This window comes from Brachyistius frenatus, unplaced genomic scaffold, assembly GCF_029030835.1.
Source record: "Brachyistius frenatus isolate BFR_SWC_R1_liver_20210118 unplaced genomic scaffold, ASM2903083v1 Contig_4, whole genome shotgun sequence".
NCBI lineage: Eukaryota > Metazoa > Chordata > Actinopteri > Embiotocidae > Brachyistius > Brachyistius frenatus.
In genome coordinates this window covers 4,837,241-4,864,122 of record NW_027210603.1, presented here as the reverse complement: position 1 = coordinate 4,864,122, position 26,882 = coordinate 4,837,241, and the positions used below count along the sequence as shown (strand labels likewise).

The 26,882-nt window shown below is 39.4% G+C and overlaps 1 protein-coding gene across 1 annotated transcript; it reads left to right on the top strand.

Moving 5' to 3' along the window:
* Positions 1 to 478: 478 nt before the first annotated feature.
* Positions 479 to 26,882, top strand: dnai1.2 (dynein, axonemal, intermediate chain 1, paralog 2). Its single transcript, XM_069711815.1, has 20 exons — positions 479 to 596; positions 744 to 803; positions 1,103 to 1,201; positions 1,419 to 1,499; positions 1,600 to 1,726; positions 2,538 to 2,593; positions 2,744 to 2,890; positions 4,668 to 4,727; positions 4,832 to 4,957; positions 5,697 to 5,781; positions 5,894 to 6,008; positions 6,128 to 6,171; positions 6,424 to 6,671; positions 7,025 to 7,114; positions 7,267 to 7,354; positions 7,537 to 7,616; positions 13,534 to 13,682; positions 15,353 to 15,452; positions 19,709 to 19,894; positions 24,548 to 26,882. The coding sequence occupies exons 1-20, from the start codon at positions 555 to 557 to the stop codon at positions 24,647 to 24,649; spliced, it is 2,085 nt and encodes a 694-aa protein (XP_069567916.1). The 5' UTR covers positions 479 to 554; the 3' UTR covers positions 24,650 to 26,882.

The following is a 26,882-nucleotide window of genomic DNA, read 5'->3' as shown; positions in this document are numbered from 1 at the left end:
TCATATGGAAATACGTTGTGAAGCAAATTCATTAATATATCGAATAGAATATTTATGTAAGTCAACACTTGTTTAAAAGTAATGTATGAAGACTGCATTTTACGATTGAATTATACATTATTATCGTCTTTAGCTTTCAGATGTCTGTGTGCCACTTTTGCTCATAAGAAAATGCTGTATATATATATGATATATATTTTATATATATATAATATATTTATTATATATATGTGTGTGTGTGTGTGTCTATGGTGGGGACTATTTTGCTGGTTTTCCGAGGCTCTTTGAGCTGTCATCGACCGAGACGACAGGTGTCGTGCCAAAATGTGAACCTCTGTCAGAAACTGACGATCGTCCGCGGGATCGCGCGCGCGCGCAGCCTGTTAAAGCCGTTGTCTTGGCAACCCAAATACAGCAGCAGGCACATGCCGTGGAATAAATACCTTCTTTGTTTTTAGCCATTTAAAACTTGTTTTTTTTTCACTTTGTGTCGGAAAAACAGTTTTAACAAGTTATACTGTTAGTTGAGATTTAAAGAAGAGACTCTTTACGCAATGTCCGTGCCTAAAAGTAACGCAGCAGCATATGCAAGAAAGGTAACTGCCAATTAATTTGAGCTAGTGTAATTTAGCTAAGTGGCAAATTCATGACGCACTAAGTATGAGTAGACTACTGTTAACGTATTAATGTGCCCTTAATACTACAGCTAACCATTAAGTTTTCTGTCCTTTGTTTTGATGTAGGCCTCAACTGTTCAAAAGGTATCTGGTGTGAAGTCAACCAAAGCAGCCGGTAAGAAAAAGGTGGGTGAACCCTATCAAAATTCCTGCACTACACAAGCAAGAGTCCTAACATGTAAGAGTACTATTTGTATGTGTACTAAGATAAGTATGTCATTTGGAACACAGCACCAGAAGCTATGTCAACTTTTATACACAGGCAATGGTGTACTTCCCAAAACAAATTAAAGAAATTGCTAAGTTTTGAATTTTGACATTTTGTTACAGGAGGGAGAAAAACGAGAGACTTGTGCAAGTACAACATAATGCTGTTCCCCATTTATTTAAGACATAATAAATCCCTTCTTTATATGACATTACAGGATGAGGAAGAGGCTGTGGAGCTGGGTGATGGAGGGGAAGAGTGGTTTCATGGAGAAGGTGTCACCAAGCCTCCAGATCAAGTGGATCTCACTGAGGCTGTAAGTGAAGGATGGGAATGTTCACTTCTCAAGTTTAAGAATCAGACGGGTTGAGTCGAGGGAATAGTCTCAGAGTTTGCTGCTGTTCTGCTTTATTCAGTTTTCTTAAGATTGTTATCATTTAGTTCAATGTCCTTGTAATCAACACCTCTGCCAAGTTAGTCAGGCATACGTACATTTTTATGCTCTCTGCTTTATCTAAATTTGATATGACTAGGAGCTGAAAGAAGAAATCACGAGGATCCTGACTGCAAACAACCCACATGCCCCTCAAAATATTGTCCGCTACAGCTTCAAGGTAAAGCAGTTACATCCAGATGCAAGCATAACTGCAATGTTGAAGCCACCTCATATCAAATTAAGGTACTGTAGATTAGCAATTTTTTTGTTTTTCTCAGGAACGTTCCTTCAAGCCGACGCTTGTCATGGATCAGATGGCTGTTCTCTTTGAGTTGGATGGCGGCCTTTTGCATAAAGATTCTGATGAGGCCCGTAGACTGAGGGTCAGAGACAGTCTTACTGAAGGTAGCTACTGAAATGTTCTACAATACATTACATTTCATTTAGCTGACGCTTTTATCCAAAGCGACTTACAATAAGTGCATTTCAACCATGAGGGTACAAAACCCAGAACAACAGGAATCAAGAAAATACAATTTCTTCAAGAAAGCCAAACTACAAAGTGCTATCAGTAAGTGCCATTTTAAATGCTACTAAAGTTCTACTGTTCAAGGTAAAGTCGGAAGAGGTGTGTTTTTAGTTTGCGGCGGAAGATGTACAGAGTTTCCGCTGTCCTGATGTCGGCGGGGAGCTCATTCCACCATTTAGGAGCCAGGACAGCAAACAGTCGTGATTTTGTAGAGTGTTTAGCTCGCAGTGAGGGAGCAACAAGCCGATTGGTCGAAGCAGAGCGGAGGGAGCGGGCTGGGATGTAGGGTTTGACCATGTCCTGGATGTAGACTGGACCCGATCTGTTCGCAGCACAGTACGCAAGTACCAATGTTTTGAAACGGATGCGGGCAGCTACTGGTAACCAGTGAAGGGAGCGGAGGAGCGGAGTAGTGTGAGTGAATTTCGGAGGTTAATGACCAGTCGAATACTGTTCTCTGTTTACAAAAACATAAACCAAACATAAACCATAAAAACTCTAGATCATGTTCCAGAGGTTCTTTTTACAGCATGTTGTGTTGTTTTTTCCCTGGTGTAGTACATAACTGGTGCCACAAGATGTCAATTTCAACTTGAGCCATGAAATTTAAGATGTGTCCAGAGTCTGCCTGTAAAATGTTCATTTTCTTCACTGTCAATTATGATGTAATTTTTCTAATGTGTCCAGGGAATGCAACAATTGACACTGAAGCAGAATGTGATGAGGAGAAAACAGAGACCCCGGTAAAATGTCTTTTCTTTTTTTAAACTGAAATCAGACCACTGGTTGGTGCTGGGCAATGTTTTGCATTTCATTTCAACAGTCAACAGTTCTTCAAAATGTAAATAGGTCAAGAGTTTGAAGACAAACCTCTAATTGTTAGTTTTTCCCAGGCTACACCTGTAGAGGATGGCGGGGAGGTGGAGGAAGCTGGAGAGGAGGACAGCGTTGCCTCCAAAACTATCAAGAAAGAGTTGAAAGTTACCAATCAGTTTAACTTCAGTGAGAGGGCCTCCCAGACTCTCAATAATCCACTGAGGGTAGGAAGGCGCTACATTGCCAGTGTTCTGCATAATTGTTGAGATCTCTGATATTTACAGATGGAAGGTTTTGATGTTGAAGTACATTTAAAACACAGTATTGATAGGTATATACAGCAGGTAAAATAAGTATTGAACACATCACCATTTTTCTCAGTAAATATATTTGCAAAGGTGCTATTGACATGAAATTTTCACCAGATATTGGTAACAACCCAAGTAATTCATACATACAAAGAAACCAAAACAAATAAGTTCAGAAATTAAGTTATGTGTAATAATGTGAAATTAGACAGGGAAAAAGTATTGAAACCATGAACAAAGGAAGGTGCAAAAAGGCATGGAAAGTCAAGACAACAGCTGAAACCTATCAGTAAATAGAAAGCAATCCAGCCCCTTGTCAGTGCAAATTAATATCAGCTGGTTCAGTCCCAACTGATGGCCTATAAAAAGGTGTCTCATTACCAAGGTGTCACACAAGAAACATCTCATGATGGGTAAAAGCAAAGAGCTCACTCAAGACCTTCGCAACCTTATTGTTGCAAAACATACTGATGGCATTGGTTGCAGATGCATTCCTAAACTTCTGAATGTTCCAGTGAGCACTGTTGGGGCCATAATCTGGAAGTGGAAAGAACATCATTTCACCATAAACTGGCCATGACCAGGTGCTCTTCGCAAGATTTCTGACAGAGGAGTGAAAAGAATTATCAGAAGAGTTGTCCAAGAGCCAAGGACCACTTGTGGAGAGCTTCAGAAAGACCTGGAATTAGCAGGTACAATTGTTTCAAAGAAAACAATAAGTAATGCACTCAACCGCCACGGCCTGTATGCACATTCACCACGCAAGACTCCATTGCTGAAGAAAAAGCATGTTTAAGCTCGTTTAAAGTTTGCTGCACAACATTTGGACAAGCCTGTGAAATACTGGGAGAATATAGTCTGGTCAGATGAGAGCAAAATTTAACTCTTTGGATGCCACACACCATGTTTGGAGGACAAATGGCACTGCACATCACCCTAAAAACACCAGACCAATAGTGAAGTTTGGAGGTGAGAACATCATGGTGTGGGGCTGCTTTCAGCATACGGTACTGGCAAACTTCACATAATTGAAGGAAGGATGAATGGAAAAATGTACAGAGAAATTCTTGATAAAAATCTGCTGCCATCTACCAGATGATGAAGATGAAACGAGGGTGGACATTTCTGCAAGACAATGATCCCAAACACGCAGCCAAGGAAACTCTCAATTGGTTTCAGAGAAAGAAAATAAAGTTCTGGAATGGCCCAGCCAATCACCTGACTTGAATCCAATTGAAAATCTATGGAAAGAAATGAAGATCAGAGTTCATAGAAGAGGCCCACTGAACCTTCAAGATTTGAAGACTGTTTGTGTGGAAGAATCGGCCAAAATCACACCTGAACAATGCATATGACAAGTTTCTCCACACAGGAGGTGTCTTGAAGCTGTCATTACCAACAAGGCTTTTGTACAAAGTATTAAATAAATATCAGTAAGCGTGTTCAATACTTTTTCCGTGTCATTTCACAGTATTACACATAACTTAATTTCTGAATGTATTTGTTTTGGTTTCTTTGTATGTATGAATTACTTGGGTTGTTACGAACATCTGGTGAAATTTTCATGCTAACAGCACCTTTGCAAATATATTTACTGAGAAAAATGGTGACGTGTTCAATACTTATTTTATCTGCTGTAGTTTATTATTAGTCGCCTCAATTTTCAGCAAAATCATTTTTATTTCCGCTGTAGGAAAGAAGCTGCCAGACTGAACCTCCTCAACGCAGCACCTTCTCTTCCACTTCTAATCAGGTAGTAAATTCTCTCACTTATTTAAAAGATATGTTTTCACCAGTCTTGTTTTGTCCCGTTTTTGTTCACTTGGGATGACAGTAATAACTCTGTTCTCTCTGCAGTGGGTGATCTATGATGCATACCACGAGGAGCTACAGAAACAAGAAAAAAATAAAGAGAAGCAGAAAGTCACAACAAAGAAGGATGATGACAAAAGCAAGAAGAAGCTGGTGCTGATGGATGGTCAGGTAAACCGACTGCTGACCAACTGTCTAGCCTAAACTTATCATCACAGCCCGACTGATGCCGGAGTTTTAGGGCTAATAGCGAGATAGGGAGTAAAGAAATTCTGATATTGATATATCACACATGCACACACACACGAATAAATATAAAACACATTTTTTGCAATAAACCCTTAAATGTGGTTATTGAACGCTCGTGACAAAGATGGAGGCTGGACATTTGACAGTTTATTGTCCACAGTGACATCAGTGCACCAAAACAGTGAAACGGTAAACTCCACTGGGTGTTTAATAATTCAAAATAACTGTTATAAAACACAAATAGAAATAGAACGTTTTTGCGGCCTACATACAGTATATGCTGATACCAATATACCTGTGACAGGCCAACATTGGCAGATAAAACTGTCTGACCAATATATTAGTCAGGCTCTACTTAACGTGTCTAATATTTCCATTTTTCCTATTTATGTCTGATATAGTGCTGCGATACATGCTACGTACACATTATCCTACTTATACACTACTAATAGCTGCCATACCATAATTGTATCTTCAGAGCTAACAAAATGAGTTGCCCAGGACTCCTGATAATGCTCTACCATCATTTTCAGGTTCTTATGTTAGTCTATGATAACTTAACCATGAATCAAAACAATTCCAAAATAAAACAGTGTAATGTATGTTGTTGTTGTTTTTTTAAAGTGTTTTCATCCAATATTTTATCATGTTTCTGTTACAGATTGATGAACTTAAAAGAGTGGCCAAGGCGGCCAAGATCTGTGAACGAATAGTTTATCACAATACGTGTGGCGACATAGCACTAGGTATGTTCTATTAAATAAGGCTTGTGACAAAATAATACACTACAATGCCATTTGATAATTAAGCAAACACATTCCCTTCTCCTCTAGTCATCCTCCTTTCATGTTCCCTCAGATTTTGCATACTTTGAGGATCCTTCCGATGAGTTTCGGGACCCGGAGGGCACTCTGCTCCCTTTGTGGAAGTTCAAAGACAAAGCCAAAAGACTGTCTGTCACTGCCCTCTGCTGGTAGGTTGGCTCATAAACTCTGCTAACATTTCCTCAGAATGGTAATTGTATTCGAGTGATTTTATATCCCTGTAGCTGTCATGAGAAGGGGGACTGATTGAGTCACCTTTCTTTAACAGGAATAAGAAATATCAGGATCAGTTTGCTGTGGGAATGGGGTCATGTAAGTACAAAGGATAGTGAGCAGTTAAGAACTATCTCACACAGGATTTTAATTTCATGTAGTCACATTTGTAATTGTCACTTTCTATGAATAGTTAGCCGTTAATAAACCTTTACTAGTCGAATCTAATATGATCTAGTAACATTTGTATTTTTCACTTACTATGAAGAACATATGTTGTTGTTTTTTTAGCAGATTTTTTTTTTCAATCGATTATCCATTCATCTTCTCTTGTTTCCCCCTCCTGTCTAGATGACTTCAGTAAACAGGGACATGGCATGCTTCTCTTCTACACATTGAAGAACCCTGGCTTCCCAGAGTACGTCTACCCCACCAATTCTGGCGTCCTGTGCCTCCACATCCATGAGCAACGTTCCCAGCTGGTGGCAGTAGGCTTCTATGATGGCTGTGTGGCTGTCTACAACCTGAAGAAGGAGGGACAAGAGCCCGCTTACAAGAGCACAGCTAAGACTGGCAAGCACACTGACCCTGTCTGGCAGGTGAGATTAGGGTACACGGCAGGGGAGGATAGAGTAATAGGAGTTCAGGGTGTATGTTGTTCAATCTAATTTCAGCCACTCCATCCATTTATACCTTCACATGGAAGTTTTTCCATTTTGCAAGCTGTCCCAAGCCACTTATTTTGGAGTGAACGTGGACTAATAAACTGTCCAACATTGTGCATACAGTGATGCTGAGTTACAATACTACCCTACAGCCTAATACTGAATTTCAGGCTCTGTAGAATAAAGTAAATTTCACATAAATCTATCTTCTTTTTCAGATATTATTTTGAATCCAAATCAAACTAAAACTCTTGTTTTAAGTCCATGTGTTTACATTTTTTGTTCAGGTGCGCTGGCAGAATGATGACATGGACAACAACCACAATTTCTTTTCTGTGTCATCTGATGGCAGAGTTGTGTCCTGGACACTAGTCAAGGTTAGTATGTTATGTTTGTAACTTGCTCTCTTATACGTGGCTAATTAGATGCTTTTGTGCGTGCTATGGATAAGCGTGTTTGTGTCAGTTCACATTTGTAGTTGTTTTCGTGTTGTTTTTTTTATATCTACTGTGTGTTTCCATAATTGCAGAATGAGATGGTTTTTACAGACATTATCAGACTGTCACTGAATGGATTTGTCTCTGTGGGACTGGAGGTTGCACAGCTACCCAGAATTGGTAAGGCTTTATTCATGTAGCGTGTTATTATACTTATAACACTTATTTAATGCTATAAATTATAAAAAGTACTGGACAATATTTATCTGATATCAGTTCTGATTTTCTTCAGTCCTGTTTATCAGACTGGTGTCTGTAACGATGTGTGTCTAATTTAAGTGCTTGTTGCTTCTTTTACACAGCTTGTGGTACATCGTTTGACTTCCATAAACAGATAGACTATCTGTTTGTGGTTGGCACAGAGGTGGGGAAAATATACAAGGTATGTTTCATGGATTTTGCAATGTGGGTTTTGGTTGGATGCCACTTTTAAAATTACATCAAGCATGTTGTCATGACTAACTTATTTTGTCAGCATAACTCATGATACAGAAACATCCAGACACTTACAGGATATAGACAAATCTATAATACTCAATACAGCACAATCATCTATGGCAATACATTGCAGTATTTGCGTAACATGCCGATATAAAATGGTAAAACTGTTTTAAAAAGTGTCAATTAATAAGACATCATCGCATTAAAGTAATTTAACTGGCGACAGCAGTGGTTTTCATTAAGTATGAATTGTGTATAATTTGCATTATGATGTTAATTCTAGACTGACTTTTTCAGCAATTTGACAGGAGTAGGTATTCCAAAAACAGGCTGGCTAATCATCTGTGTTTTCATATTGTCATGTTGTCATTACCAGCAGTTGTCATTAGTTACACATCATATCTGATTGCCTGTTACTGATCTCACAGTCCAGCTGTTTTCATTAACCTGCATTGTTGTACATTTGACAATGTACTGACCATACTGTTAGTAAGTCTGCAACATTTCTCCCTCCCTCATTCACTGTCCAAAACTAAGCTGTTCATGTGTTAAAGCAAAACCAACTGCCAATAAGCACATGCGTTAACTGTATATACATTCACAAGTGAAGTTCTGGTGTAGAAAAGAGCCGGGAGTCAGTTATGGCATACAGACTCCCTGGATAGTGCAAAAGGGAACACAAACAGGTCACTTTAAATGAAAGAGGGGACTCAAACATTCTGCTGTGTGTATTTAGCTGTCAATCGTTGATCTGACTGCCAGTCAACATGAGCCTGTTAAATCATTTCGGCAGAACCTTGAAACTTTCTTCAAATGATCCAATGATAAAACGCATGTTCTCATTTTACAGTGGACACTACATATGCCCTGTATTTATGTCCTTTCATCCATCCATTCTCTGAAGCTTATCCAGGGTCGGGTCTCGGTACAGCTGCAATAAAAGGGATAGTGCTGGTAGTATACATTATTATCCAATGTTAAGATGTCATGACTATGGTCCCACTCAAAATATATATTAATGACAGTGAACAAAAGTAGTTAGACAAAGAAAGGAAAACAGACAAAACAAATTCATAAATTTTAGCACATAAGATATTTTACAGCGGTATAACCGAAATGGAGGTTATCCTAGTTTAGTTAATTAGGATGACCATTGAAAATGTATCTGCAACTTTTGCTGATGTTGTTTAGCAAAGCCTTAGACCTAAAATGTGTTGCCTTTTTCGACCACCCCTAAATGATATAATCTTTGGGCTTTATACTGTCTCCCAGAATCTGCTCTGAAAATGGAAGATCAATTTGTTTGTGGGGCATTTACAGAAATCCGGCTGCGGTTGTACTCTAGAGGATACATAAGCTAGACATTTTCCATTAATTTTGCCTTCGTGTGTGTGTGTGTGTGTGTGTGTGTGTGTGTGTGTGTGTGTGTGTGTGTGTGTGTGTGTGTGTGTGTGTGTGTGTGTGTGTGTGTGTGTGTGTGTGTGGCCTGTTGGGAGTGCTTCAGGTTCGGCATTTAGCATTTAATGTGTCTCTTTAAGCAGAGGCGCTCTCTGTCCACTATAGACAGCTGGTAGTTTTTGGCTGCCCCCCACCTCCTTCTCTCATCCTCATGGTGCCCATTGAGACTTGAGACTCAAGTGCCACAATGTCAATACACACACAGGCTGGTGCCCACGCTGGCAATGTTGTAAAGTGCATGTGGTAATGATTAATTAATTGTCAACATTTCATCCTGAGGAATATATTCTGAAACAAGTAAAATTAACAAGTGATTTAATCTGTCAGCCGCCTAATATAGCAAGGGCTCCAGCACTAAAGAGCATCATTGACGTCATTGACATCTAAATACAAGTTAAATCATATAAAAGAGCTGTACCATTGCAGTGGGGCACATTGTACTTCATTGAAATGATATATACAGAAAAAGAGCACTGTTGCCTCAGTGAGAAAGTTCAATCCCGGGCCTGGGGCCTTTCTGTGTGGAGTTTGCATGTTCTCCCTTTGCCTGTGTGGGTCCCCTCCGGGTACTCCGGCTTCCTCCCACCATCCAAAGGCATGTCAGGTTAATTGGTGATTCTGAAAAACAAATTGCCCTTAAGTGTGAATGAGCGCATGAATGGTGTTTGTTTCTGTCTATCTCATTGTGTTGGCTTTGTGACAGACTGGTGACCTGTCCAAGGTTTACCCTGCCTTCGCTCAAAGTGACCCTGTTCAGGATAAAGCGGGTATAGAGCACATGAACGTTTTTAAGATACTATAATTGGTGATTAAATTAATTACATTTCCACTTAATATGTTTTAATAAGCAATAGAAATACAGTGTACAGGAACCCCTTAAAGATTCATCTCCTTCCTTTAGAATTCTTGACCATGAAAATATAAAATGCCACTCATTTTACTCATTGCATTTTCGTGTTGAAACCAGACACTCGGAAACAGTTGATGGTGCGTTTTTGCACAGGTAGAAAGAGGACTCCTATCTTTACTGTCAGCCAGTAAAATCACCTTACTCGCCTACGTCTCTTGGCAGTTTTGCTGACACACACCCAGTACGTGTGATAAAATATGCCTGTCACTTCAAGGTTTAGTGGCGCAGAATCCTCAGGAGAGGACATATTAAGAATCTTTCACCTCGCTGTAGGTCAGTATCAAACTGTCATTGCTTAGAAATGCAACAGCTCTCCCCACAAGCCATAAAGCTGTTTTTATCCTGGCTTGTGTCATTAATTCTTATAGCAAGACTTTTTCATAATCTGTCAATGGAAAGCCGTGCCCAGATATTATATATACAGTGCATCTGGAAAGTATTCACAGCACTTCTCTTTTTACACATTTTGTTATGGTACAGCCTTATTCCAAAATGGATTAAATTCATTTTTTTCCTCAAAATTCTACACACAATATCCCATAATGACAAAGTCAAAATAGTTTGTTTAAAATTTTTGCAAATCTATTAAAAATAAAGAACGAAAATATAACACGTACATAAGTATTCAGTCTTTGCTCAATACTTTGTTGAAACACCTTTGGCAGAAATTACAGCCTCAAGTCTTCTTGAGTATGATGCTATAAGCTTGGCACACCTATTCTTGGGCAGTTTCTCCCATTCTTCTTTGCAGGCCCTCTCAAGCTCCATCAGGTTGGATGGGGAGCGTCGGTGCACAGCCATTTTCAGGTCTCTCCAGAGATGTTTAATCGGGTTCAAGTCTGGGCTCTGCCTGGGCCTCTCAAAGACATTCATAGAGTTGTCCCGAAACCATTCCTTTGTTATCTTGGCTGTGTGCTTCGGGTCGTTGTCCTGTTGGAACATGAACCTTCGCCCCAGTCTGAGGTCCAGAGCGCTCTGGAGAAGGTTTTCATCAAGGATGTCTCTGTACATTGCTGCATTCATCTTTCCCTCCATCCTGACTAGTCTCCCAGTTCCTGCCGCTGAAAAACATCCCCACAGCATGATGCTGCCATCACCATGCTTCACTGTAGAGATGGTATTGGCCAGGTGATGAGCGCTGCCTGGTTTCCTCCAAACATGACACTTGGCATTCAGGCCAAATAGTTCAATCTTTGTTTCATCAGACCAGAGAATTTAGTTTCTCATGGTCTGACAGTCCTTCAGATGCCTTTTGGTGAACTCCAGGTGGGCTGTCATGTGCCTTTTACTGAGGAGTGGCTTCCGTCTGGCCACTCTACCATACAGGCCTGCTTGGTGGAGTGCTGCAGAGATGGTTGTCCTTCTGGAAGGTTCTCCTCTCTTCACAGAGCAACGTTGGAGCTCTGTCAGAGTGACCATCGGGTTCTTGGTCACCTCCCTGACTAAGGCCCTTCTCCCCCGATCGCTCAGTTTGGCCGGGCGGCCGACTCTAGGAAGAGTCCTGGTGGTTCCAAACTTCTTCCATTTACAGATGATGGAGGCCACTGTGCTCATTGGGACCTTCAATGCTGCAGAAATTTTTCTGTACCCTTTCCCAGATCTGTGCCTCGATACAATCCTGTCTCGGAGGTCTACAGACAATTCTTTGGACTTCATGGCTTGGTTTGTGCTCTGACATGCACTGTCAACTGTGGGACCTTATATAGACGGTGTGTGTCTTTCCAAATCATGTCCAATCAACTGAATTTACCACAGGTGGACTCCAATCAAGTTGTAGAAACATCTCAAGGATGATCAGTGGAAACAGGATGCACCTGAGCTCAATTTTGAGTGTAATGGCAAAGGCTGTGATACATGTGATTTTTTTTCGTTTTTGATTTTTAATAGATTTGCGAAAATTTAAAAAAAAAAAATGTATTTCACATTGTCATTATGGGGTATTATGTGTAGAATTTTGAGGGGAAAAAATGAATTTAATCCATTTTGGAATAAGGCTGTAATATAACAAAATGTGGAAAAAGTGAAGCGCTGTGAATACTTTCCGGATGCACTGTATATTATATAGGTATGCAATTTTAGATTCTCCACAAGGTAACTTTACAAATTCTGTCCAAGTAATGTCTTTTGTTTTGTATGTTTCCTTGTCAGGAATACTACTACTTAGTGTGTAAAAACAGTTGTGTCATGTTTTCTGTTGTGTTAGAGGGACCTTTGAAATTTATAATGTTTTTATAGCTTTATGACCCAAATCCACAGTGTGAATATTTAGGTCGGGGTACTCCATAGGGAATCCTCTGGGTTAATTTTGAGGCTATTGGATCATCTCTAACCAATCAATGTGGCCAAAACCAGCTGAAACTCTACCACTGCTGCGGCTACATTTAGAAGAAAACACTCAACTACATCTTCATACTTAATCTCTGACACTGGTCGCTGATTAGTCCGACCTTCAGACTGTCTGAGCGAATGCTAATGCTCAAGATCTGTCTCTGGAAAGTCCTCCAACATGATGTGTACCAAACCACTGCACTCTTTTAAACTATATCACCTAGTGTGCAAATGTCCTTCTCAATGAAAAAAGGGAAAACACTTAAAATGACCTACCTAGGCTGAATAAATGGCAAATTGTTTTACTCGATAACCAGATATTTAAAGTACCAACAAAGGTGCAGTGAGTCAGAAAACATGTTGCCACATGTGCAGCTTCAAACTTCACCAGTTTCTCTTCAACCCACTTAAGTTCTCTAACAGAACTTATCTAAGCACCAACAACATTATGACTGTCTGGAATCACTCACCTATTAACTGTATAGCACAGAAAATGAACTGTCAACCATTTTATTTGAGAATCTAAATTCTGGTGTAAATGGATCCACGGTACTGCCCTCAAAAAATAACAACAGATATTCTGCATTGCAATTAAAAAAAGCAGCATCTGTAGCATGTGCACTTCTTACTTCGCACAATCCCAGGATGCAATGCTCCATATATTTAAGAGATGGCAAAATGACTGTTAGACACTCGGCTGTTTGTGATGACAATAAGTGAGTCTCTAAAATGTCAATTTACTGCTCATTATTTAGTAAGCCATTTAGTGCATATTGCATTAGAAGCAGATGAGTGAACAATCTGTGATTTTGGACAGTTTAATGTTTACCTGCTGTGAGAAATCACTTAGTGTGTTAGAAATCAGTTTCAGTTGTTTTCAAATCCTTTAAGTCTGCTGTTTGTTAAATTTTCAGACAAATCTATTATAGGTAGTTGAAAGCTTGGATTTATGTAAATTGTTGCATTGTATGTACCTTTATTGCGCTTTAATATATTGTATCGTGAAAGCACATAGGTCCACTTCTTAAACAGTAAGTTGGTTTTGTTTGTACCATGACATCTCATTAATCCTCTAACACAGTAGGTGTCTCAAACCTCGTATTGTTGTTGTTTTTTTAACCACCCACTTAGTCAAAATTAAGATGTTGCATTTATTCCGTAGTGCTCCAAGACTTACTCAAGCCAGTACCTGGAGACCTATGATGCCCACAGCATGCCAGTGGACAATGTGAAGTGGAACCACTTCCATCCAAAGGTTTTCATCTCCTGCAGTTCAGATTGGACTGTCAAGATCTGGAACCACATCATCAAGTAAGAGAGGCAATACCAGCATCTGCTGTAGATGTGGCATAATTTTAACTCTAGACACTGCATGTTGTAGGACAGTTGAAAAGTTAACATTCTTTTTTGGTTCTATTTTATTTAGTTTTTTAGTAGAATTTTGTCGTCAAGTTTGGTTTCCCTTCATCAAGTGTTGTTTCCATTTCTGTGCAGTTTTTTCTAGTTGTACATTATTGTAATTTCATTTATTGAGAAATACGAACACATGTCCATCGCAAACATGTTGTAGTATATCACGCCCGCCCACCATTACAGTGACTAGGTTTCAATCTCTGTCACTGCTTAACTGGGTGTCCCATTAAGCACAGTTGGCATTGTTGGCTAGTTGGAGGCTGTTGAGGGATCATGTACTTGCTATGCTAGTGACTCCCACGGGGTGGCTGGGGCATATTTGCAGAGGAGGGTGTAATCTCTGGGGGAAAACATGAAATACTCAGTGTTACATTCTCCCTGTGAAGCTCAAAGTTGGGTGAAAAGTAGAAGCTTGACAACGAGTGTGACTCCATATGTGTAAGTGTCATACAAGATGTACCAAAATAGATCGTAAAAATTCAGGCAATCTGAGTCAATCTGAGTTGTTGATTTTAAAATATCCAGCACTCTTCAGTTTCTTATGATTTTGTTCAGTGAAATAATATTTATATTTAATCGTTATTTGAGGTTTTCAGAGGCTCTCTAGCAGGAAAAAGATGCAAGACATTTGTAACTCACCTCTAATGGGTAGCAAAAGTTGATTACAGAACAGTAACGACAACATAATGCTGTATTTATATCGCCATCCTCAGCATGACTATTAATTCCCTGTGTACCAACCTGTGTGTGTGTGTGTGTGTGTGTGTGTGTGTGTGTGTGTGTGTGTGTGTGTGTGTGTGTGTGTGTGTGTGTGTGTGTGTGTGTGTGTGTGTGTGTGTGTGTGTGTGTGTGTGTGTGTCTTTTGAGCTCCGCTTCACTTGTAAAATGTGCCTATAAGGCCTTTTCAGGTGTTGTTTTTAAATTAGTTCAGCCGTTAAAAAAAATCAAACACCAGTTAGGAACACGCTGCAGGTGCAAATTGCTTTCTATACACATGCAAGTCTGTACTTATTTGTTTCTATAGATACAATCTATTGAAAGTTTTACTTTGTCTGTCTCTCTCACTTTCACTTTCAAACTCACACAAATGTGAATTGGACACATGGTCCCTCCTTAATATTTGAAGATGGCCCATAGGTGCCCGGTAATTCATTTCTTCATCTTGCTTCCTGTGGTGTTTCACAAAGTAATAATGTGAAGAAACAGTGTGCTGGAAACTTCTGTTTGAAGTCCATATGTTTCCTGTGCCAGGCTCTGATGAGACCAGGTATCTGGACATGCTGTAACGATGTTACATGACAGTCTACTAATGGTTCTCCACTACTGGAAACTTGTAGGAAAGAAGTCACAGGTCTACTAATACTATGATTATAGTAATCAAGTACTGTTTTTTTTTTATCCAGGAACAGATCAAATATTAGGATAGATTGTGTGAACCGCTCCAGTTATACAGAGGAGCTTTGTATAATTATATGAATCATCATATTGAACACTTTGCGGTCCATGCAGTATGATTAGTTTGATATTTCCTGTTTCTTCTGACCTAATATGTCGGTGGGTTTTTCCAGCACTCCCATGTTCACCTTTGACCTGAAAGCACCCGTTGGAGATGTTGCCTGGGCTCCTTACTCCTCCACAGTCTTTGCTGCTGTGACAATCGATGGAACAGTAAGTCTTTCTAAATTCCTCCTTAAGTTTGGAACCCACAGCATAACCTGATAGTTCAACAGCTCCTAACTATTTTTGTATTATCCATTAAGAATACTCTGGTTCAAGCTACTTCAGGTTTTTTTTTTTATTTTTAGTGGAAGAATGCAGATTTTGCACCAAGACAGTAAGAATGTGCAACTTAGCAATGTCATTAAAATACAAACGGTGGACAAAATATTAATAACACCTTTCAGTCCAGTGCAATACGACACCATCACAAACTACAGGTTCCAAAATGACTATGCAATTTATTCAACAACAGTTTCAACAAAAACATTTAATAACCCTGATGGAGGTAGGATGCCTGGCAGGAGTGTTGAATCAGACTGCATTCATTAATAATAAGCTAAGAATAGAAAATATCTCTTAATTGTATTAAAAAGTTTATTTAAATGTTGTTGTTTTTCGTACAACTAGGACTAGAAAAAGGGACACATTACTAATGATCTATATAAAGATATTAGATTTTTAAAAAAATGCAATTGCATGTGAAGTACAAGATATTTTCATGGCTCCGACTGATATTGGCTTATCACAGTATACAAGCAGCTTCAGACCTGCATATGAGGGCCTATAGGATGCTAGTCTGAACAGCTGTTACAGGCACCTTACATCTGCTGTGTACCTAAGATAACATGAGCTTGACACTTGCCTGACTGAACATGCAAAATAACAAACAGCTGCACCATCTACCACCTGCCACCCAACTAATTAATATCCTTTTAATAATAGCTACAGTCTCAGCTGGCTAAACCTGGCTGGCTATGGTCTCAGGCTAAGCCTGAGATTATTGCTGAATAGCCTCAGGCAATCAAGTTTGTTCAAACATTGTATCTCGTCTCAAAGGGGTTTCCTGCTCTGCCAGCAGTTATTGATTCCAGCCAAAAGTAATTTCAGTGAATGCTGTGTTGCTTATCTCCACATATTTTCTTAGTATGGCTGCAAGCTGTCCCCATCTGTTTGTCTTCACAGTCTGCGCCACACTGTGAAAGTCCAGAGTGCTATGTCTGACACATTTCCTGTTCAGTGTGCCAAATGAAGTCAAGTGAGAATGACAATGAGGGAATGAGAGCTGGGCAATTTGAGAGATGCCTTATGTGATAGTGTGTGTGTGTTGTCCTCTCCAACATCAGCATTTAGTCACCACAGGACGCCACAAGACTCGCTCTAGTATACTCGCCTTCATTATGCTAAATATTCCTCAACCAAGCATCAGTCTTGATAAGACATGCAAATGAGGAAACATCAGATTTCCCAACAAATTCACATCCTGTGTACAAATCAGATGCTTATGTTATAGTGTACAAGTAGAATCCTGCAGTACATACAGAAAATCAATACTTTGTTTAATTGTGAAAATCTTTTGGCGAAAAAATTGATTGAAATGACTTTTCTAGAAAGTGTGTGTCTCGTGGATATTAATTTATTCTTTGAAACTAGATCAAAAGCAGTTTTCAGCAGCTATTAAAAAACTCATTAAGAGTTCATCAGCTGGCATACATCTCACAAGCACAATTTGAAAAGCAAAAGGAAGGACAAGATTATAAAACTGGTCAAGGTCAGCGTGGCTGATTCATTTTTTTTTCTCAGTGAGCAGATCTCAATACTGAGTAGATAATTCCAGTCTGATTTTAGTAACGTGTTTGACAAAAAATAGTTTACACTTTGGCGACCAGTTATTAGTGATTAGTGATACTAGTATTTATTGCAATCACACATTTTGAGATATCTTAAATAAACCTAACATGGATTTAACCATCCCCACTAAATAATATTTTCTACATTCATTACGAGTGAAGGCTAAACTCTCCCTGAGATTTGTTTACCGTCAGATCTTGAAGAATGACTGAATGTCGACAGCTTTCTCACATTCAGCGGTGGAGTCTCAGATGGCAATCGGCGTAATCTTCCCCAGGATAGAGATCTCAGTGCAGTGCATTTCTCATTCTCGGTGACAAGTGTGTGACGGCGCTCGAGTGACTCAGCATGCGCTGCGTGCTCCTTGACGTACACAAACTGTTGATGACAACCTGGTCTGCCGCTGCCGCCGCTGCTGCTGCCATTCTTCAAAATGACAGAGACACAATGGCGTATGTGTTTGTGTGCTTGTTCTCACGTGTTCATAAGGATGAGGACCTGCCGGGCAGACTGAGGTGCGAGAATGACTCAAAGTTGTGTGGTGCAAACAAATATCTCCTCATTCTGTCCCTCCCCCGCTTCTCCGCCTGAGCTAGCTGTCGAGGAAATAAAGTGTCAGGATGAAATATTTCTAGAAGTTAGTAGTATTGTTTGTGCAGCTCCACTTAAATTTTTTTGCGCATCGACTACCACATATTTAATTTAGCATCATATTTTGTACAAGTTTTATATCTAATACTTTAACAACATTAGCCCAAAGCAATGTTTTATTTTGCCTCAATGATTTTGTGCTGTTATAAAAATACTTTGGCTTTTAATTCTAAATATGACCTAAATTAAGTTTTCTGGGAGGCATTTAATCCTTTGCACATCTGGGACCTTATTCACAAAGATTCCTCAGACTAAAAGTTATTCCTAGTGGCGAAATTCTATGAAAATTCTTAGAGTTGCATTTATTTTTCTAAGAATTTCCCCTGAAAGTTAGAAGTAGATCCTTGTAAACATAAAAGGTATTCACAAAGCATCTTAGCCCTTAAAAGAAAAAAGCTATTAGGAGCATGGAGGAGGATTTTAAGAGTTTAATAATTTCTTGACTTGTGGAGAAAATTGCGGAAGTACAGCGAGGTAAGAGAAATATACTTCGAATGCTGAATGACGGCATGTTAATAAAACACTAAAAATGATATCGTGCAGGGATGATGTTTGTGGTCGATCACTTCTCCCACTCAACACAATAACACAGGAATGAAAGTGATCGCAGCACGTAGATATTTGGTAACTACAAAAATTACTTGAGTCTGTCGCAGCTTTCATCAGCAGTCTTCACCAGCAGTGATCACACAAACAAAAACAGCTCTTTCACAATCTCGTATTGGCCTGCAGTTAATTTTATTTCCACTGGATGTCACTGTCCATTCTGTGCCCATTATTGTGGATTTCTTTGATCAACCAATCACATTTTATAAAAGGATGTCACACATAGCAAAGGGGTGAACCACACCTCCTCACTAAGATAAGGGTTCCTGTCCTTTGCTTGCTCAGAGTTGCTGTGAGAAGTTTCCTAAATCAATCCCAAGCTCAGACTCTTTGCTAAAATGTTTTAGGCTAAGTTAAGAGCTCTCTGAGAGGATTCTAAGAATCTTGTTTAATACGGCAACTGGTATCTAAAGCTCCTTTAGATAAAGTATTACATTTAAAAATAGGAAAAGACATTATAATGTGTGGCTGTGTATTCATGCTAATATGAATTATACATTATAGGCATAAATTCAATACAGTAACATGTCTGCCTGCTTCAAGTACTTGCCTGAATTACAGATGTAGTCAGTGTGCACTGTAATCAACCATGACTAATGTTACATTAGTGCTTATATATGAATAGCAAAAACACTGTAGTTTAATGACTGTAGTCATAAGGGGTTGCAAAAAGTCATACCCTGGTGGAGTATGATGATTGGTTACAAATGATGACTATGATGCCTTGAGTGGTGCTGATACACATAAACAGTGTGAACCATAGCAGCCCAGGCACAGTCATCTCTGATAAAAGGAGTGGGCTGTGCTTTGCAGTGGGCTCATTTGTTGTCGACAGATTGTCTACATGCACTTAAGGTGGAAGAAGAATACCTGTGATCTTGTTCCTTCTGGATAAAGATGCATATAAAATCATCGTAAGCATCTTGGTCCTGCCAGCATACACAAAGAAACACATGCATACACATGCACTACTAGTACACACTCATGGAATTACTAGGAACACCCTTCCTTTCACCAGATGGTCAGACTTGCATCCCTGCAGAGCTTTGTGCACCACTATTCTCCTGTTAATAAAAATTTTTTAAAAAAATTAAAAACACACACAGGATAGGAAAAGTCATCTGTAATGACACATTTAGCCCTCAACACTTATATCCTCAAGACCAAATATGGAGGTTAGTTTTTTTATACGATTTTTATTGAGGGACTCGCGCAGTGTTATTGTCGTAATAGCGTACAACTGAAATGTCAGTTAAGTCAGAGGGTCAAAACAGTTCAAAATAAACACGTTAACTGGTATGATGACTCTTCTTTCCCAGGTTCATGTTTTTGACCTCAACGTCAACAAATACCAGGCTCTCTGCCAGCAGCAGGTGGTGGACAAAAAGAAGACAAAGCTGACTCACATCGAGTTCAATCCCATTCATCCCATCATCATAGTGGGTGATGATCGAGGCCATGTCACCAGCCTCAAACTCTCTCCTAACCTACGCAAGAAGCCCAAGGTAAGAAACTTAACATGCGAGAGAGAGAGAGACGGTCATTAACAGCAGAATCCTTTGAGGTAATTTACCCAAGAGCTATACCTGTTTTAAGCTATTTTATAAGCAGTAAGACAATTAACCTCCCTTTTTAAATGCTGCTGCTTTACCCATCCACGTTTGCTCTCTTTGTTTTATTGTTAAGGCTCTACAGCAGTTTCAGTTTCGAGAAGTTTGTTCTGCAAGTGTTGCTATTATACTGGTACTACTTATTTTTTTCCTTTTACTTTAAATCTGTGAACAATCTGGATGCTGACTGCACTTTTTCATTATTCATGACTGCCATGAATAATAAACTGCTTTCATTGACCAAGTGTTCCAGGTCATTGAACAAGTGTTCCAGGTCAATGAAAGCAGTTCAAATGATTCATTCATTCAGAGTCCTGACTTCATGCTAATTTCACTAAATAACATGCCATCCCATTCCCAACCCATCATTAGCATCACTAATCGCTTCACACTAGCGATAATTAGGACAATTTGGGGTCAGTTTTTCTCCTCCCAGCAATCGTGGGGGCATTTCAGGTTCAAGGCTGGTCTCCACCAAATATCTCCCCAAATGATCCCATGGTACGAGATGTTTCCAGACATAATCTTAATGTCACTGACTGGATTGGAGTCTCCCCCATTTCGAACTGTAAATAGCAAATGCATTTGATATTGAAGACTTGAAATCCTGCAGTGTGAAAGGAGCAGCAAGGGGATATCGAGCAGAAACCCACATTAGCAAATTAAAGAGAGCTGACCGGATATGGAGCGTCATCTCCTTGGCTGTGGAAGGTCAGGTAATGTATAAATGGCTGCCGTTCTAATGGTCACAGGTTTCACTGCCCCCTTCACTTGTGTAACTCATAACGACAACGTTAACTTGTAGCAGTAGCTTGCACTCACCCGGTTCAAGACCAACAATAAAACATTTTTTTCAAATTCATCTCCAGCTTGTGCTGCAAAGTGTATAAGCCGTGCTGATTCTGTCTCCTAAGCCACGACTGTATTCTCCGTTTTTTTCTCTTACTTTGTTTTTGGGTGCTAGTTACCTAGCTAACAACATCGGTCCACCTTCAGGTTTGATCTGATCTGATTCTCTACTCTGACATGGTTTAGTATCAATGCCAAGTGTGTGGTCTTGCTTGTTGACTGAATCATCTGGTTTGTGCATTCTAATGATTAGAATATACTTCTTTTTTTTTTTTTTTTTTTTTTTAAATCCGTCACTAAAACTGGTTAAGATTTGAAAATCCTCTAGTGTGCACCAGGCATTAACAATTGTAATTTGTAACAAAGATTATTTTTTGAAAAAACATTCTTAAAATTATCTTGAAAAATGTAATTCAATGCTCTGGGTTCAAGGGTTTCCGTAGTGATGCATGGAGTCTCTCTCTTTATATTACCTGTCACTCATCATGTCAAACTGTCCAAAACGGCCCAGACTCAACAGAAAACATTTAAATACATAAATCTGTGTTCACACCAACTTGCAGCTATACAAAATACTGCTTTGGTCCACTCACAATTGATGTGTCCTTGAAAGTTTCATTGCCTCTGAGGACTACAGTTAATGAGCCGTGAACTAATCACAGCAGTTCTTTCAAATACCCAAGAAAACCGAATGGCACAATTAGTCATAACACTTTAATCAGGGTCCATTTAGAGTCAGCGCTACAGACTCTCCCGTTTTCATTTGTGTTGTGCATGTGAATTAGAAGAAATTGTAATGATTTAAGTAATATGCATTTATTTTTGCAACACTATGGGCTGCACAGCCTGGGCGCAATACACACTACACAGTTTTCCTTCAGCCACAGTTTGTGTGGGTACAGCATTGCAACACACACACAAACACACACGTACTTACACACAAATACACACAAACACAAACACACACACACACACACACACACACACACACACACACACACACACACACACACACACACACACACACACACACACACACACACACACACACACACACACACACAACCTCATTAGTGACCTCAGACTGCAGCCCTAAAGTGTACAATTGGGAAATAATTGCTCAGTTCGGCCCCACCGACAGCGCTCAGAGCATTTTGGAACCCAGTGAGGCAAATAAGCATCAAGCACAAACACCCACAGCAAACACTTTCAACAATATGTCTCATAAAGTCGGCCCATCAGCCCACTAAAACTAGCACGATGCGCATGATGGCCAATTAATATATCCAGAACATTGCACAGTGGCCCGGCCAGCCAAACTGTGACAACACAAGTGTGATGTACCCACCTATTTGAAGGGCATTTGATACAGCTCACAAGGCAGTCCATCCTCCTGGCTGTCGTACTATGAACAAGTCCACTTGTCTTGCTTTGTGCTGTGGTGCTCCTCAAATAGTTTTTCATTCATTATTTTGAGCTGAATTTTCAGGTCTGAAACCAAGTTGTATCATATGTATATTGTACCTGAAGGTGAGCATGAGTGAAAACTTTAGACACATCAAATTATTATTACTCTTTGCATGTACACGAGCCTCAGATGAACCCTGCCGATGCTCAACACAACACACTGCTCTGTTCAGCTGTGTGCAGCATGAATGTGTTCATCTCATTTGTTCTCTTTTCAGCTTTCTCTCTTTTCTTTGTTGACAAATCACCAGATGAGAGTTGCAGTATAAAAGCAGCATTCTGAAATATTTTATGATTTTGATGAGTGTATTTATCATTATTGCTTCCCAGAATATAACTTGCATAAAAGCATTTATATTTGCATCAGTGTAGGCTGCTAGAAAATGAGCAGATGCAAAATTGTAGTCCTTACAGCAAAGGGGGAATTTGTATGCATCTCCATATTACACGGGACGCCTTGCAGACAAAGTTTGGATTTTAAATGTTGCGCTAATTTAACCAGCAAGGAAAAACCGAAAATTGAGCAAATAAATCAGAACACAGGTTGACATCTTTAAACAGTACATTTCAATGATGTCGATTGATTTTCAAGTTTCATCAATTGTAAGAGATGGTTCTTGTGCTGTCAGCCTCTATCTAATCTGAACAAACCTTTATTTAGTCCTAGTCATTGTAGAGATATTATGTTGCATCAAGATTTGATGCTCATTTATTCAGGGATACAGCTGTCGGTTTTGATCAGGCCCTTTGTGTATCCATGTCAAAATATCAGAATAGCTCCACCGAAATATATGAAAATATATTTTTCAAGCTTCAAAGGAGGAGTTAGTAAATCAGCTGTCATTTGTACCGCTGTGCTGACAGGGAAGGCACCCTTTAAATATTCAACAGTCACTGCGTCCCATTTCAAAAGAAATAAGGTGAAAAATATATTGTCTACATTATTACGCTTTTACTTTTAATGTAAACAGTGATATGTTTTTGTTATTAAACAAGAATTCATGAGCTTTGCTATTTTTCTATTAGCAGGATATGATGTCCATCAACAAGCTTTAATACATTTTTGTGTAAGCTGGCTTTTTTATACTTTTTTCTGCTTCATGATGATCATAGTAAACGCAATTAACTCACTTGATTAAATTTTTTACAACAATGTTTAATGTTTTTTAATGTAACACTGAAGACCCATTCAGAAGTTCTGGTTCCAGGGAATTGACTGTATGTTTTTCTGGATCACCAACATGACACGTGAATGTAGCCAACCATTATAAATATTATTTGTAATGTTATTATAGCTGTGTGGTTCGTTAAACCCAAACAAAATTCTAACTGCTCTCTTTTCTTGATTTCTGCATCAAATAATCTTGAATATCTTTATGGAAACTGGGCGGTCAAGCAAATTCCTGATTACATCAACTTTTTGAACGCATGAGACAACTTAACACAAATTACTTCATTGTTGAAAATGAAACTTGCATTAATTCAAAGTCAAAGTCAACTTTATTGTCAATTTACCATATGTACAAGACATAGAGAGATCAAAATATTGTTTCTCACAATTCAGCGGTAAAAGCTGTCATGTATGCTCTCTCTTAAAGCTCAACAGTCTAACATGTTAATACTTGGTCAAGATAGTTAATCTAAATCAAAATAATTGTTTTGGGCTTCTTAAATCAAAGTTCAAAGCAGCATTAGAAAAGTATATAACAATTGTACAGGAGCTTTGATAACCTTAAGCTTGCTGAACATCTTCTCAGGTGGAACAAGCTGCTGCAGCTCAATAGAACTAATGTTGAGCTTCTTTATTGAATGCTTATATAGAAGCTATCCAGGAGGATTTAATCTACTCACACCATAACTTTTAAAGATCTCTTTGAATTTGCTCCTTGCGATTGTGTTCTATCGGCTCCATGTCGTCATAGGACATTTCACAATATGATGAACAGAGCTTGTTGTGTAATTGAATAATATAAACATTCTCACCTTGAATCCATTTCAGTTTCTGTGTGCTTGTGCTGTGTTGTCCTCCTGTTAACTGCCTGCCTGCTGGGTTCTTGGTGTCCTTCAGTGCTTGATAAACACTTTGTAATTTCTCTCTCTCTTCTCTTCTCTTTCTCTCTCTGTTTGTGTGTGTGTGTGTGTGTGTGTGTGTGTGTGTGTGTGTGTGTGTGTGTGTGTGTGTGTGTGTGTGTGTGTGTGTGTGTGTGTGTGTGTGTGTGTGTGTGTGTGTAGAGCAAGAAGGGTCAGAAGCTGTCTGAGGGTCCAGAGGTGGAGATAGCCAAGATGGAGAAGCTTCTCAGTCTGCTGAAGGAACCGCAGCAAAACACAATCTAATGTAGCCACGGCGGCTTCGCTGCCCAGCAGAGCAACATGGTACAATCTTTCCTTCTCCTTCATTAAAGCCCACTCCTTTTGTTCAGTGCGTGCACTAAATAACATCAGCATAACAAACACAATTTGTATATGTTTATTAAAATGTTTTCTGCTGATTTAAGATAAGTGGTGGATAAATTATTTATTCAAATTGTAGTGCATCTATTGGTGATGCAGTACTTGATACATATAAACCAGGAAACATTAGACTTTCAATGACTTGGCCGACCTCTTCTGCAGTGATTTATTAAAACCATTCCATAAGAAGTGTACAAGTTGATTAAGCTAAAAAGTAAGGGGGGAGAGTCACTGCAAGTGAAGATATATTAGAGTAATAGATTGAGCACTTGTGGGCCTCATCCATACAACTTGTCTTGGCTGGCACACTGTGTCCTGGGCACCCGTCCAGGGAGGATCTAGGAGCCTTTTAGTTTCCCATCTACAGGGAGATCTTTGCTTTGTAGTGGTGTATGTCTTTATTCTGCCTCTCCCTTCATTTCTCTTTCTCTGAATGATCTTGTCCCTCAGTAAAGTACCACTCAGTGCTCTAATACTCTTATGTTGCCAACGTGTCCCGAGACTTTTTCTCTCTCACTCTGTCACAGTGAGCTCCTCTGCCCTTCAGATTTTTCTGTGAACACAAACAGCTATTTTCTTTTCCCCGCGTATGTGTGATTCATTTATTTATTTCTACAAGTTCAGTTGGAAATAACTGCTTAATCTTCTCATTTTCTCATGCAACATGTAACCAATGATTGTTGCCATTTGGTAGTAATGACATGCAGCTACACATTTACCTCAGTATTGCAGTAAAAGGAAGCAGCCAACTGCTCGGCTCATTAAAGGCCTTTCTGATATGTCTATCTCACATGTCTGGATTGTTGTAGCTGCGTGTATTACATTTGTGTTGGTTCGAAGAGGTCCATTTCTTAGGGGTACCTCTCGTACACAGGTCATTATTTTATCGTAACACTTTATTTCCAGAGAAATATTCCACTTTTATGTATCAGTTCAGTGAGTTTCCAAGTTACTTTGTTGTGTTTCCACTGCTTCTTGCATCTAAACCTCCCAAAAGGGTATGGAGTACTTTTATTTGTGGTTTCCTCTGAAAATAGAAGCTTCATTTATGTTTCATCAGTGCATTGCATTTTAATCTACTGAAGCCACTGGTGGAAAATGTCTAATCCTACTCTGATTATATTACCCACATTTTCATGAGTATCTTTTATACTCTTTATTCAGTGTAACTCGGATATCAGCTAAATGTTTGGAAGTTTGTAAAGTTTAAAATACAAATCATAAAATCTACAGCATGCCTTGCTGGGACTGAGACTGCAGTACCAGCGATACAGGTCAAATAGTTTGGTATTATTACTTTGCAGTGGGATGTGGATAGTTTCTGTATACGATCTGTAGGACTCCACTGAGTCAGTCCTAGAATCAATCCGTCTGTATGTGAACAACCTGTGTTTCAGTCCAGAGTGAGTGACCCCTCGCAGACGCAGATGTCAGTGGGCCATACTAAAGAGGACACAAATTTCAACTAAGCCTCTTCAGTCCTTATGTAACGCCCTCAGCAGGGCGCCCTGCCTCACAGTCCGCTGAAATGTATTAGTGACAGCAACACACTCACTCCACACAGGCTCAAGTTCCTGTTCTCAGCAATACACAGTCTTTTTCTTTTTTTCAGTCCACCTTATAAAATATGAGGATATATTTAGAAACCTTTAACAACAGGCCAGCCGCTCTTTGTGTGCTGAACATTCGTTTGTCTCAGTCGCTGTGTAACCTGCATTCATCATTGTAACAATGTCTTTGTCTTGATACTGCTTGTGTTTAACATACATTGACATCAGCATTCCCTTGAACGCTTTGTCAAACCAAGGACCAGATTTGCAGTGATAGCTGCTTATTAAAAATGTCCTTTTTCCACCACAATTCATCCTTGCTGTTTTTGTGACGCCCCCCCCCCGCCTCGCCAGCATTCAAGCAGCAGCTAACTCTAAAAACGAGGAAGGATAAGCCTTAACTTTGCTTGCCGTCACTCCCAGTATTTCCTGGATTCCCTTTTCTGGGGAGGAGTACAGCGACGCCATCACTTGTTGCTACATTTGACTCATTCTTCTGCAGTCAGGAGGTCAACAGGTACTTGTGCTCGTTCATCTGCTGGGTTTCTGCCTCTCTGGGAGCCAGC